This window comes from Ochotona curzoniae, unplaced genomic scaffold (genome assembly GCF_017591425.1).
Source record: "Ochotona curzoniae isolate NIBS_2020 unplaced genomic scaffold, NIBS_Ocur_1.0 scaffold_2587, whole genome shotgun sequence".
Taxonomy (NCBI): domain Eukaryota; kingdom Metazoa; phylum Chordata; class Mammalia; order Lagomorpha; family Ochotonidae; genus Ochotona; species Ochotona curzoniae.
In genome coordinates this window covers 27,150,195-27,165,647 of record NW_024467096.1, presented here as the reverse complement: position 1 = coordinate 27,165,647, position 15,453 = coordinate 27,150,195, and the positions used below count along the sequence as shown (strand labels likewise).

The window sequence follows — 15,453 nt, the reverse complement described above, 5'->3', positions numbered from 1 at the left end:
CAAGTCCAATGTTATCAAAACTTTTAATTTTTTTTCCTCTGCGTTTTAAATCTTCAGTAAAATTCTATCCCCTACCAGAATATTTCTATTGCTTAGATCTTGTCTATTGAAAATATTCTATTGTTTTCCAATCTCCCTTTGGTATAGGGGGTAATAGAATGGTCCTTCTCTGTATTGTCTGTGTGGTTGCATACTCATTCAGACACCCTTTTTTTTTCTCAAATGTGTTTTGTGTGTGGGTACTACGTTTTGGGTAATGGGGAACAGCTGGAAGCAAGACTAAACATTCCCTCTCATCACAATGCTTAGATTCTAGTGAGAAGATTTCAAAAAGAGTGTCACAAATACTTAGATTTGTTAGGATGAAATCATTTGATTGGAGCCATGGAAACATTAAAGTAAGGGTGTTCAGAGTGTCAGCTGTGTTTAGCGTGTTGTACATTTAAATTCTAGTGAGCACTTTTGAAGACCTAGCTAATCATATTCCATTTAAGTGAATGCTTGGACGTATCATGAAAAAGTGTAACTTATGCTATTTAGAAAGTTATTTAGAAATAGCAATTAGAGGGGCCTGCCTGTTTTGGAGTCCTCCTGACTGCTGTGGCAGCCGGTTTCTGGCTTATATAAATCTTGCGTTGCTCACTGCAAAAATAAAAAATAAAAAAGAGTAATTAGGGATTAGACACATGCTCTGAGTCATTTTCCTCCCAAGTAGTTAGATTAAGTGGTAGAATATGTTGTGTTATGATTTTGGGAGATAGCAGTGATCAAGGTTCTTCATCCAGGGTCAAAATCAGTGATGCAGGACTAGGCAGGTGTGAACCTGTATCGCTTGGAAGGGGCTACGGGCAGTGAAGGACTTTATTTGGGTCTCTTTCTGCCCATTTGCTTGTGTTTGCAATCTCTGCTTTCCCATTTCCTCTCCTGCTCACATGGGACCACACTGCCTTGTTTGTGAGCAACGTACCACTTGCTACAGGGTCCTTTATCAGTGCATTGGCCCAGCCTGCTTTTCAGCAGTGAAAACGCACAAAACGTCATTCAGAACCAGTTCCTGCTCACCGATGAATTTTTTTTTTTAAATTTTAAACATTTTTTTGTATAAAATTATTGTACTTTGAATGGAACTTGTTTCCATCAGCTGCCTCGTTGCGTTTGTGATTGCAATTACTTTGTGATTCCACTTGGGAATGTTAACACAAGCTGGCAGCTACCATGCTGTTTCCTGCGGAAGGAATGAGTTGCTCCTCTTGTCCTCTGCATCCTTCTCAACGAGAAGATAACGACGGCACACCCTTCCATTGTTGCATAGGTGTTTGGAAGCTAAAACTCCTCTAAAGTTCTGCTAGTAAAATGGCATTAGATAGAGTCTTGGGAGGAGTTTAGAATAAGGAGTCTTTTCAGAGATACTCAACTGCATGTGTTGCAGAGACTGAGGCTCGCTCTACTTTGGTGGCCATTCGATGTCACCTTGGTTGCAAATATTTTCATAGTGTATCATCCTGAAGAAACATAGGAGAAGGTGGATTTTTTTTTCTTTGCAAACCATCTAGCCAATCAAAAAGGCCCCGAAAAAACTGGATTCTTGGTTCATGTCAATCAGATGCTCATGTGTCACAGAGACAAAAATTCTATCATTTTCCTTAAGCTCAAATATTCCTCCTTGATAGATGGAATAGAGTCCATATTCTGAATCTTTAGACCAGCAACTATTTCTAGCACTTTTCATCAGCAGGATAGGGTCAGGGTAGTTTGTCCATTTGTAAATGTATTGTACCATTTGTTTGTTTTTGGTTTTGATCTCTTCTTTTGAAACTGTTCCTGAAATTTTTTCAAGTTCCTGAAATCGAAAATATGTCTGGGAATAGATGTAATAAAATCCCGATTGATGGATAACCAGCTCTCCATTCCTCATGTGAAAATTGTGCAGAAATGAATGTCCTCTTCTTGATGTCTCCCAGGAGTTTATTTTCTGGCCCAAAGTCATTCCGTCCTTGGAGCCTGAACGAAGATTAGAGAGAATGTTAATAGAAGCAAGTTATGCCAACACACGGAGTGTTCCAGCAGCTGTGGCCAGTCCATACTTTTATTGAGACTTTAGAGATTTTTAGATATATTATCACACTTCTTATTTATTCAGTCTCACATGGGTTAAAACTTCTTGTCATCGAGAGACCAGCACTACATTTCTGTGACTTCACAGGGAGCCTTGTATATCTTACCTGCTACTTAGGACACACCTGTCACACTCAGCTGTGAGTGGCATGGCACAGGGGACAGGTTATTTAAATGGCAATTTTTACTTTTGGATGGAAGTAAGCATCTGAATTCCTTCTTTTCTTTTACGTGAGCAAACTCAAAATCACGATTTAGAAAGAAACTGAAAGAAATGTCATCTATTTCTTAAAGCCTAGAGCTTAGAACTTCTTCATATGAGACTGTTTTAGTTCTTCCTTGAACTTCTTCAGCTCTACAGGGCCAAGGTGCCATCCAAGCAGAGGGCATCTCAAGTCCAAAATAGGAGGCACCAAGTTTGGCAAGGGAGTCAAACTTTAAAGCTCCACAGATCCCCAAATTGTTAACTCTGAGCTTTTTGAATGAAAGCACTCCGCAAAAAATTTAATAAATGTGTTGTTTCTTTAAAACTTGGGGTTTATCTTCATGATTGGTATAAAACTGAGCTTTTTAAGTGCTTAAAACTCTATCAGATTTGTTAATAAATAGCAAAGTGAAAGGATAACATACTAATGACCTCACTTGTAAACAAAGCATGTTAATCATTTTTAAAATGGGAATGCAGAAATACCAGGAAGGAAACTGCTCAGAAAAAAAAAAAAAGGAAAACACAGACAAAAACAAAAGCACCAAAACAACCTTTTCACGTATTAAGCTGATGTCCAGAGCTTCTCTAATTTGGGACAAAACTTCATTTTAATAAAGGCAAATATTGAAGACTTCCAATGGACTAGACATTTGCACGTGTTAGTTAATCTTCACTATTTTATGACTTATGGATTAACTGTACTTCGAACATAAAGAAATATAAGCTTCACCCGCATAAATGATTTACTTGAAACAAACATAGATTTGATGGGAATGCAAGACCGGAAGTGTAAAGGGATGGAAGAAGGCATCCGAAGAGTGACCTTAAAGAACAAACAGGAAGAGAATGTATTCAGGGCCATGCAGCTCTTAAAGCAGCAAAATGAGAACACAGTCAAACGTGAGGAAATAATAAGTTTCATCCAGTAACTTTGTTTCTTTATTAACTGAAAGAGTATGTGTCAAAAACCTTCTGGATGGAGACAGTCTTGGTATTCGTACACTGTGAATGCAATCGTTGCACCAGTTGGGCTCTTTAGCATGGCTGATTGCATATTATGTGAATTTGGGAACAAATTTTAAGGAGGGCAATTTTCTACTGGTGAGGAGGAACTGGAATTCCATCACAAGTATTTGTAATGTAAGACCCACGCACAGTGTCACAGCACTATATTGAAAGCTTTTCCACAGGCAAGAATTAAACTGATCATATTTAAGCTATAGCAAACTGACATTTCCCTAAGTGAAGAGTGGTCAAACACTGGCGCTTCCCCACGGCTCAACTAATATAAATGCAGCTACGTGTTCCTGGGAATTGATCGTGCAGAAGTACATGATTGAAAGTGTTCAGAGTGAAGGATGACAGGTGAAAAGAGAGGGGAAGTGCAAAGTTATACAAGAAATCACTACAAGAGAGCAGGAAGCAAAAATGGTAGCTGGGGAACTTCAAAGATAAAACTTTCTCACTTCATAGTTTGCCATGGCAGTAATTGGGCTATTTGTCTGTAAGCTAACTTTTGAAAGTAGTCAGTCAAAGATTTGATTGTTACTAAGCGTTTTGCATGTAACTTTGTAGGCGGAGGAACTTTGCAAGTAAATGTTAAAAAGAGAAATCATTTGAAGCAATTCTCCCATTGCCCTTCTGCCAGGTGCTGCTTCTCTTACCTGGAGTGGGGACTGTGATCCGGCCTCTCCGGCTGGTCCCAGTTATATGTGCTGCTACTCTCTGAGTGCCACTTGCCCTTACTAGGGAAGGGACAGCTTGATCCTTTTCTGACATAGTTTGTGGCTTTGCTGAAACAGAAGTGATGAAACATCATCAGTTCACCAATCCAGTTCTCAAACACGTTACTAGTCACAGCCATTGTCCTTTAGGCACTGCGAGCACCCTACATTTAATGGTCTGCTTCAATTTGGGTTTGTTCTGAAAAATATTTCAAATGAGAAGAAGAAGCAGTAAGGTGGATCAAAATTGATCAGCATCTCAGAGATAAGGTCCAAATAGAATACAACAAAATAAAGATCATGATGCCTTGAAAATAAAAAGACAAAAAATCCAGTAACTATGGAATGATCTTGCTGTGTGGATTACAGTGCATCAGAAACCAGGCATGGGTAAATTCTGACTTTGAGTTATGTATAGAAACAACCAGAGCAGTACCAATGTTTGCTATTTCAGTTATCTTTTTCACTTTGATAACAACTACTGACCCGACAGGCACAGCAATGGCAGTGATTGTCCATTGATGCTACAAACTGGTTTCAACAGCCAGCCTGCAACTATCCCTCTCAACCCCAACAAAAGAGAATAGACATTACCATGCTGATTATACTACTCCTTACAGGAACACATAAATTGCTAATTAATTAGATCATGTAAGTAAAACGTTTATAGACCACCATCCAAGGTATTTTAAAATTTCAAATATTTATATTCATAAACACAACAACAACAAAAACTCAACAGATGACTCCCTTAAAAATTCAGCTTGAATTTCCCCAGTGTGCTTTTATTGGTTATTAAAGTAAATTGAATTCTTTAATCAAATAAATATTGCCAGACAATGGTACTACACCATGCCTATAGGGACACGAAGTTTAACCACTGATTCAATTAACTAAGTCCTCAAGGAACTGACCATCTTTTATGGAAAATATGAACTAGAAGGCACAAATGTATCAGTTAGAAATAAGGAGTCACAGGTGCTCATAGAGGGGAAATGTTCCTAGTTTGGGAGAGCTGAGGGCAGGAGAGTTTAAAAAGGAGACGGTACTGAGATCCTTCCACTCACTTGCTCCAAGCAACCAAAGTCCCATTGCCCCGGCTCTAGGCACACTTCTAGGGATAAGGAAAAAGAGCTACCACCACCACCACCACAATAGCAACAACAACAACACCACACACACACACACACACACACACACACACACACACACAGACACACAAACTGATGTCCAAAGATAAATGTCCAAACAAGGTAAGACTGGAAGGCTAGGAGCCTATAGGGAAGAGAGAAAAGCATCCTCAAAGTGCTAGCACAGAATTCCCAAGCAGGATATACAAAGTATTCCTAAGACAGAGGCTCTGAGAAATTAGGTTTCTGGTTTTGACTCTAGAAGATCTATATGTTAGGCTAAAATTGAAACTCCACCTGACATGGGGAGACCCTCCCCTTGAGAGTTTTTGTTCAAGGAAATGAAAAGCATGTGTTGTGCTTTAAGCCAACCTGTGGCCAAGTAAGATCTGATAGAAGGTGAGAAGGTTGGAGGCTGGCAGACAAGTTTCCAGACTATTACAATTGATTAGAACTGAGAACAGGAGGCCTCACTTTAGACGGGTAGCAGAGAGAATTGAGAGCAGGTGATGAAATTGAAGAAGAATGAATGGTCAACGAGACTCTGTTGCATCTATTTGGTATTCATTGTTACTGTCCAGGATGAATGGGTATTTAAAACATGCATGCAAAGTACATGTGATGGAAATGGCAGAGAGCAGAATAGCAAGGAAGGGCCTCTGGGAAAACTAGTTGATGAGTTATGAAGGGGAAGGAGAGAATGAGAATGAAAGAACCCAGACGGAGGAAACTAACCTAGCCAACAGTGCCAATATTGGATGTAGGCCATGAGAAGATGACTTATGACAGGAAGGTAGCCATGCGTGAGGATTGTGTGTGATAGACAGACGAAAGAAAGGCAGCCATGGGTAGGGACCACAGGGTGAGGAGTGTGGATGATAGACAGACGGAAGATGGTGGGGGCAGGTAGGGGACTATGGGAATGGTGGAATAAGAAGAGACTCTTTCATAAGAGGCCTAGAGCCTGGAGATAGTCTGAAGCCAACTTTCGGAGTCTTGGAATCCTTTGTTTCCTGTTATGCTGCTGAGAGAGTGTAAAATGCCTTCTTTATAGCACATTATCGGATCAAGATAAAGAAAGGAAGAAACTGTAGTGAGAGAAAAATTCCCATGGGAAAAAGAAGATGAAGTTGAAGTTGAAATAAAGTCGTGGCCACACACAATGGGACATAAATCTGGTTCTGAGCTTCCCGGCTGCCACAGCAGAGAAGAAAGAAACTTGACAGTAGCGAGTAACACAGAGCAGCAGGTCAGCTTGGGGTGTGTGGATGGCAGCAGGGCAAAGGAGAATGAAGAGCCCCATTCACCTTGCTATGAGGTTGACATTAAAAAATGTAAATAACAATAACAAAGCATACTACCTTCCACCGGATCAACAGTTTCCTCATAGGTTCTCAAAATCATCTGCAAATAGTATTGAATAAAGCTTGTTAATTTCTGTAAGAATCGAAACTAAGAATGCCTATGAGTCTTTTTGCTGATATCCAATGAGACATTTCTATGTAACCTATCGATCCAGAAAGCTTTACGTTGTTCCAGCAGAGTGGGATAGGAGCTGGCGGGGATATTGAGATAAGATCCCCACCTGATGACCAGTGGATGGTCCTCTGCCTGGGAAAGTTGTGTTTCCTGATCAAGTCCTTGAAAGGCCACACCTTAAGCAGCAGGAAGGTGGGGCCATCTTCCCAGCCAAGTTGGCCCAGTGCTCCCAGAGTGTCTATGTGGCTGACGGGTAAGGCGGCTATGGCATATCACCTGCTGTGGGCAGGTGTGTGTGTGGAGGAAAGTGGGCTCGAAAAAACCAGACAGACCCACATCCCCAGGTGAATGCTATAATTCTTCCTCTACTAAATGAAGGTAGACCTATCCTGGCAATACCATGTCATGCTGTCACATCGTGGAATGTGGCTGAGACACGCTCAACGTTACGGTCCTTCCAAGTTCCCCTAGCTTTGCTGAGCAGCTCATAAAACTCCTTCCCTGTACTAACCACTGCTAACAACTGGTTCGCAAAAAGGCAAAACCAGAGCTGCTATTATGATGATTATTATTATTCTAATAACTATTTATTTATTTTTATTGGAAAGCCATATTTATAGCGAGCAGGAAGCAGAAAGATCTTCCATCTATTGGGTTACTCCCCAAATGGCCTCAATGGTCAGAGCTGAGCTGATCCAAATCTAGTAGGCAGGAGGTTCTTCTGAGTCTCCCACGCAGGTGCAGGGTCCCAAGACTTTGGGCCATCCTCTCTGCTTTCCCAGGCCACAAACAGGGAGCATGGATGGGAAGTGGGACAGCTGGGACATGAACTGGCACCCATATGGGATACTGGTGCTTGCAGGGGGAGCGTTAGCCCACTGAGCCATTGTGCCAGGCCCCAGAGCCTCTGTAACTTTGCCTCTCTGTTTCTTTCTGTGCGTGTGTGCGTATGTGTGTGTGTGTGTGTTTCTCCTTGTCTGTGTCTATCACATATATTTCTTTTTTGTTTGCTCTCTCTTATGTTACCCAGGGTTTTTCTCTCTCTCATTTGTCTATCTTTCTTATTCTCTGTTCTGTCATTGTGGGACAGGAAGGAGAAGCCACAAGGAAGGAAAAAAGTCATTTCCTCAGTGTGGGGCCAGAACTAGTGGTTATTAGCAAGGTCAGATGGCCTAGATTCAAATATGTCAGTTGCAAACACCAGCTCTAACTGAACTAAACTGCAATTTCCTCATCTACTTGCATAGGATGTTTATTGGAAATGGCCTGTTCAATGAATGTGTCTGAAACAAGTAGAAATGTCTTTTTCCTTCTGGCCCGCCTTTGCTGCCCTCTCCCTGCTTCTGTGTACACTGAGGAAGATGAACAGGAAGGTGATGGGCCCAAGCCTTCCCCACATTCCCTTCTCTCCACGCATGACCCCAGCATCCAGCCCCTTCAAAGTCTCCAGATTTCTACCCAGATTCTGGGCACCAAAAATAATGGAATTACAAATATCTCTTAAACAATTCACCTCCAGGCTCTTAAAACAATAGTGGTATGTTTGGTGTTTCATGGCTACCAGAGTGTGTATCTTCCTTGATCTTTTCAGGAATGCAGAAGGCTAATAGTATTAAACACAATCTTACAAAAAGGATACAGGTCTGTCACTGTGCTGAAAGTAAAATCAATTGCCAGCTAATCTAATGTTTCTGTTAGGAACCATGTTTAAGCAGCTTCCATCAGGGGATCGATGTTTGTACTTTGTCATTTATTGACAGTTATGTAAGATGCTGTCTTTTCTCCAAGTATCTCTTTCTTTCCTCTTTCTTCATCATATAAAAATAAACACATTTTGGAATAGAAACAGTGCGGGAAGAATACAAAACATTATTTGGCCTCTTTTGAATGAAGACAGACATTGCATACACTGCTTTTCTGACTGTGGAACCTTAAGCACACTGCCTTGTCTCTGGCCCAGTTGGTGAGACCAGGGTAAAAGTCTGTACAGAGGAGCAAACTCTGGACCAGAGTCAGCCTGGGCTGTCTGGTGCCACCTTTTCCTAGTTCTGCGAATTTGGGAGAAGTCAAACACAGGGCCTCAGTTTCCTCATCTGCAATATGAATCTAGACATGGCGGTCCCCGTTAGTCCTTCTCCTCCAACCCTCGAAGGTTCCTGATGAGGTTACTCACCTTTCTAACGAACTGACGCAGTTGCCACTTGACCTGCCAGCAGGGGCTGTTGATGTTCTCCTCATCAATGGAGTCCCAAGAGCTGTCATCTTCCTTTAAGAAACAAGCAATGCCACTTTGGGAGTACTTGTCCTGCATCTGGGTTGAGACAGAAAATAGCACATTATTATGCACAAATGCTGTTTGGTTTCGTTCACCTAGAAGTAAAAACAGCAGAAGCCGAGGAGAGATTCAGGAGTGTTTTTGGCTGCCAGGCTTGACCAGTGCGTTTTGAATATGTGTGTGGATATGGTGTGACTCAAGCCTTCTGGGTTATGAGTCCTTCTCTGCTCCCTCACTAAATAGTAACATGTCCCATGACAAGTTCCTTGCCCCTCTGCCAGTCTGATGTAATGACATCCGAGGTGCCTCCATCTCACTTTCAACCTAGAAACCCATAAGGAGAGCAGTAGACTCAACTTAAAAGTCTGGAACCTAAATAAAAATTAGCCAAGTCCCATAACCGGGTATGGGTAATATTCTGCTTCTTTGACTGGCTTGAATAGGTGATTTCTTCCTTTTAGCATGGCAGCATCTAGATCGTGGTATCCCTAGCAACTGTTCAGTGCCTCATTAAATGTGCTGCTAGCCAAGGACTTGTCTGTGTAGATTTTAAACACATTTAAAAGTTTGCTTCCTCCTTCTGATTATGAATAAATATTTATAGCAAGAGACAGGCATAACAATACAAAGAAAGGGGAAGAAAAAAATAAACATTTACAAGAGCCAGAACATTGTCAACAAAGCCATTACCTGTCAGAGTGAGTCCTTGGTTGCTATACACACACAGACACACACACACACACACACACACACACACACACCCTCCAATCTACCCAGAATACTGTTGTCAAGCTGACAGTTGATTAAACCAAACTAAGATTACATGACACCAGAATTTTTTTCCTTCTTTCACATTTAGTTTGATATTTGTAACCACCAGGATTTAAGAGATATCATGTTCCTTGTGAAAATCTGCTGAGTTAACTTATCTGAGGAAACAAACAGGACAATGTCATTTTGTCTTCTTTGAACTTAGGGTATTGCAAGGCATGGAGATGGATAAGATTTCATGATATCTGCTCTTTCCTAAAAAGTTCATTTTAAATGAAAACAGTCAATTTGTAGGAAAGGTACCAGCCCACATCACATGCTTCTGCCCCCAGACTTGTAACTCTTTGATTTTGTGATCCAGGTGACCAAAGTAGAAAGTTGCAAACCTGAGTTAACAAATTCCTTCCACACTCTCTGGTATGGAACATTCATTTTTCTTTTAAACAAGCTGTTTCTTTATTTTCTGTTTTTCTGTTTTCAACTATAAGAAAAGAACCTCTCCTACTAGGTGCAGCCAAGAGTAAAGGCTGAGGCCATCCAAGGTATGAGCAGCAATGGAGCCAGACTACTCTTCCTTGACCAAGAGAGCACATGTATACAGAGAGCTCTCTGCTGTGTACATCTAGTTGTGCCTCCAACTTGGGGGCTGAAAAACGTATTGAATGAAGGACCTTAATCAGTCAACAAAGGAGGCAGTGTATGAAGCAGTTCCAAAGTCCCAAGGGTGTTTGCAGGAAGAGCCAGCTTTCCTTGAACCTTGCGCTAGTGTTGCTGGCACAAGTGGTTTAGTTAAGTCAAACCAAGCAAGCAGGCTCTCAGCCTCTGTAACTGCTTGGGCCACAGTAGTGTACAGGACCCAGTTCACGTCTCATTTACCAGCTAGATGCTGTCTCTTCAGAACACTGTGAGCGTGCCAAGAGCTCAGGAAGTGGCAGAGTAGACAGCTGTGGGACAGTGGTTTGCTGGAAGCACCATGTGGGCTGCAGAGCAGTTGGAGAGAAATACCAGAGTGGATTTAGCATTCTAAGGCCTGATCAAGACCGCACCCATTGCTACCTAGTCTCCACAGAACGTCCCTGGGACTTTCCCGAAACACTTGCCAAACGTGGGTGGGGAATTGAGAAAATTAAGTAAGGCCCTGAGTATGTATAGATGGATGGTTAGCAAGGTAGGGTGGCACCATTATTTCTCAAAGTTAATGAAGATTGCATACATTCCAGGTATACAGGCAGCCTGGACAACACAGAAAAGTGAAAGAACGCTTTGCTAAACATGGAGGGAATCTAACCGAGTAAAAAGGCAAAATGAAACCAAACAAATCCTTCCTCCTAGTTAAGCTTTGGATGACTTCTCTTTTTTATAAGGTCAAGATCAGATTGTGAGTACAATGGTTGTTAAGATTTATGTTTTAAAGGGGACAGCTTTATGGTACAGTGGCTAAGCTCCTGACTGTGAGCCAGCACTCCACAAGCAGTGTCAGTTCAATTCCTGGTTGTTCCACCTCCAATCTAGCTCCCTGATAATACACCTGGAAAAACAGCCAATGGCCCAAAGGCTTGGACCCCTGCCTCCCAGCTAGGAAACACTGATGGAATTCCAGATCTCTGGCTTTGGCCTAGTCTAACCCAAACTCGCATGCTCTCTCTTTTTAAAGATTCATTTATTTTTATTGGAAAGGCAGATTTGCAGAGTGAAGGAGAGAGAGAGAGAAAGATCTTCTGTCCACTGGCTCACTTCTCAAGTGGCTGCAACAGCCAGAGATGAGCTGATGTAAAGCCAGGAGATTCTTCTGGGTCAGGTTCAGGGTCCCAAGGCTTTGGGTTGACCTCCATTGTTTTCCCTGGCCATAGGCATGGAGCTGCAAGGGGCATGGAGCACTGGGGCATGAACTGGAGCCCATATGGGATCTTGTTGAATGCAATGCAAGGACTTTAGCCACTAGGCTACCATGTCAGGCTCCCAGCCCAGCTCTTGCAATCATTTGGAGAATGAAACATCATCTGTAGCTATGCCTTTCAAATAAATATATATATTTTAAAGAACTATAAAATTGTGTGCATGAAAGTCATGGCGATGGCATGTTTTGTGATATTCACAATAAACACTAATATATAGGAAAATGGAAGGAAAAAAAGACAGTTCTAATTCTATCATCTAGGGATCACAGTGATCAAATGCCTTGCTTTTGTCTTTTCAGACATTTTTATGCATAAGTATTGATTTATCAACAATAGAAATCCAGAGACCCAGGGCTGGCCCTAACATGGCAGCTGCTTCCGCAGGTCTTGGTCAGTTGTGATGACTGGCTGCATTGGGGTTGTGGTTCTTCGAGGAATGTGAATGATTCCTTATGTGATATGAAACTCTCTTCCTTGATGCCCATCACAGTTTCCTCGCATTAGTCATGAATTTCCTGCAGGCTAACCACAACTGGGTGAGGGACAGGGCAGTGTGTGTGTGCTATTTGCATATATATCTCGAGTTGTGGAGATTTCTTTTCCGCTAGGCCTGCAACCCCAGGAAGCCCTTGATTCCAAGAATTGAGTGTCCATTGAGATCACTCCTGGCGCCTTCACAGATATGGTAATTGTCTAGGGCTGTCATGAGTCTGAAGCAGGGAAATGCAGAAGTTTCTGGCAGATAATAACTGTCAATATCTATTCATTGATCTCCCTTGCTAGTATTCTCGTTGAATTCCTATGCATGTGTACAAAGGGGCATTACAGAGTGGAAGTTAAAGATAATACAGCGGCAAGTATGCTCCACAATAATGCTCCACGTGGGATACCCACACTCCACGTCAGAGTGACTTGGTTTGAGACTGGCCTCACGCTTGATTCCAGCTCCTTACCAGTGGGCATCTTGGAAGGCAGCAGATGAGGTCCTACGTGCATGGAGTCCTGCCACCATGTGGAAGGCTCAGATGGACCTTCCAGCTTCTGGCTTCAACCTGGCCCACCCCTGGCTGTTGAGGGTATTTGAAAAGTGAACCAGTGGCTGTAGCTTAGTTCTCCTTTCTCTCTGTCTCTCTCTTCCTCTCTCCATTTCAAGGACAAATTTAAAAATTAAAAGATAAAATTAATTAATTAATTAATTAAAAGATAATGTTCATTTCTATGATGCTTTTTTATGTTTATACGTAATCAAGAAAAATATGTGTGAGCTAGGGAAATTTAAAATTCCATTTGTATTTAAAAAAAAAACCCTTTAAATCTTATTTTTTAAAAAATAGGCAATTGCCTGAGTCAGCTCAATGAAGAATCAGCTAGTGAGTTATGCTGACCATTTGGACACTGCCGGAGAGGAAAAACATGCTGTGGGTGCCTGAATATAGCCCACACTCTGTCTCCAAAGTCTTGACTGAGTCCAGACAATACAGCTGTCTGGGAGGGCAGCGTGTCCTTGTTCATAAAAAGGGGATTGTGATTTTGTATGGCTGTCCAAAGATCCTCCCAGCTCATTAAGTCTCTACTACACATTATTGGTCAAAACATACAATAAAAAAAAAAAACCTGAGTTGGCTTATTTTCACAACTTTTGCATTCCCACTTCTAGTTTTATAGTCAATAAAGTTTGATCTGTTCGTGTTTGTGCCTAGAATGTTCACAGACATGGTGTGGCAGTTCGATTTCCAGTTATTTTCCCAGAAACGGTCAAATGCTGAATCAGTTCATTTCTTTGTTACAGGCTTAACCCAAGAAACAGGTTTGTGCAAGTACGAGGTAGAACAGCAGGTCTCTGTGTTCTTACTGTCAACACAGAAGTGGCCCTGAGGTAGCGCCAATAAATATCTCAGAAATCTCATCTATGCCTTTGCATGCTCAGGCTTGTAGGGGGCAGAAGCCTGGCTTTCCAGCTTGCTTCTGAATTTAGTTTACCCACATACTATTTTACCTAAAAACTCCTCTCCGTGAGGGCACAAACATATAAAAGAAAGGGGTGAGAGGAAAGGCTCGATCCTGGTCAACAGCTCTGAAGTCCAAAGAAAAGTAAATAGTGCATGCAGAGCAGTTCTGCCTGTGCAAGTAGCCAACAGGTCTGACTTTTCTGCCACACCTGTCTGAGAGGCCACTTGCATTAGCTCACTTGGAACACAAGAAGACTTCCTTAGCCCACATGCGAACTCTACTCCTTCTGCTTGCATATCAGTGACTCCTATTATGTTTGTGAAGGCTGTTCTTCATTTAACAAAGGTTCCATGAGCACTCCCACTGGATCCCAGGATTGTAATTGGCAGCAAAACCAGTCACAGCCCTTGCCCTGACGCAAGGCATCCTCACTCTAGAATCCACGAGCCAAGAACTACAAATCATTCTTGAGTGGTAGCAGTAGCCAGCGTTGTCAAATATATGTTTTTTTTAGACACCTACAAGCAGAATTGCGAACCCACAGTGCTCCCCACTACCCAATTTGGAGCTCCAAGGAGGCTGAATGAAGGACTCTACCCTCCTGCCCTGCACCCTCTGAGCCCCTGAGTCCTGTCTGCTGCTACTGTGATAATCGTCCTGACAGTGCAACTGCTTCCTGCAGTCCTCTGAACCTAGACTCTGATAAAGCTCTCAGGAACCACAGACATTTGCCATTGCACTCTACTGACTGAGGAAGGGAGCATTTTCTCACATAGCAAAGTTTTCAAGGAGCAACCAACATGAGAGAGCAAGGAGAGGGAGTTAGCCTGCAGTTGCTACCAGGCTGTAGGATGGGGTGCACTGTACTAACCTGCTTCAGTTCATTGGAGAAGTACAGGTACGTCACGGCCACACAGAGGGACTGCAGCAGCACCGTGAAGATCAGGATGAGCACACAGGTCTGCCCGGCACTGGGGCCCCCCAGGGCTGGCATGGAGGACATGCTCCTGACTGGGTCGTTGCAGTGCCCCATGTCAGCCAGGCAGCTGCTTACTGAGAGGCAGGCGAAACGCTTAGGGAAGGGAGGTGGAGTCTCACTTTCGTTTGCTATCAACCAGGAAATGCTTCTGACAGCAGCTGCCTCTAAGAGCCAACTCGAGAGTAAGAGGAAAAGCCACAGAAACTCTTTTATAGCAATGGCTAGGATCTAGAAATTAACCACGTGCTGAAAAAAAAAAACCCAGACAGAAAGTGCTAAAGTCAGACAGTTCCCATCCCAGCACAAAGGACCTTCAGAGCTCTCCCTGTATGCCAATCCCTAGGCACCACTATGTGCCTGTCAGGCTGCAGACTGCCACACGGACACTGCCAAGTCCAACCACAGCTTGAGGCCTCTCTGGTCTTTGGAGGTGAGTGTGCTGGGAAAAGCATGCTACAGTGTCTACCCAGGAGTGGCACAAGGCTCTCCGTGTTGCAGCTCTATACCTTGCCAGTGACATGGGCTGGAGCTGTGGGCCACCACCAAAACTCAGGGGCCCGGGTATGGGAACTGTTTTCCACTGCTTTTCTGAAGCCAGAAAAGGCTGATTTGTTAACACATTGTCCATGATTCATTTTGCACTATGCCAAAACTACTTTTTAAAAAAAGATTTATTTATTTTTATTGGAAAGTCAGATGCACAGAGAGGAGGAGAGGCAGAGAGGATCCTCCATCCGATGATTCATTCCCCAAGTGAACACAATGGCTGGTGCTGTGCCAATCTGAAGCTAGGAGCCAGGAGCTTCCTCCAGGTCTCCCATGCGGGTGCAGGGTCTCAAGGCTTTTTGGATCATCCTTGGCAGCTTTCCCAGGCCACAAACAGGGAGCTGGATGGGAAATGGAGCTGCAGGGATTAGAACCGGT

The 15,453-nt window shown here is 42.8% G+C and overlaps 1 protein-coding gene across 2 annotated transcripts; it reads right to left on the bottom strand.

Annotated features, from left to right (window-relative positions):
• Nucleotides 1-220: 220 nt before the first annotated feature.
• Nucleotides 221-14,671, bottom strand: TNFSF10 (TNF superfamily member 10). 2 transcript variants are annotated; one of them, XM_041002815.1, is made up of 5 exons: nt 14,422-14,671; nt 8,830-8,967; nt 6,539-6,581; nt 3,988-4,095; nt 221-2,001 (listed from the first exon to the last, which is right to left on the bottom strand). In XM_041002815.1, the coding sequence occupies exons 1-5, from the start codon at nt 14,581-14,583 to the stop codon at nt 1,550-1,552; spliced, it is 903 nt and encodes a 300-aa protein (XP_040858749.1). In that variant the 5' UTR covers nt 14,584-14,671; the 3' UTR covers nt 221-1,549. The 2 variants fall into 2 exon arrangements, with proteins under 2 accessions (XP_040858749.1, XP_040858748.1); XM_041002814.1 differs by having other exon boundaries at nt 3,988-4,116; nt 14,422-14,660.
• Between the last annotated feature and the right edge of the window lie 782 nt (nt 14,672-15,453).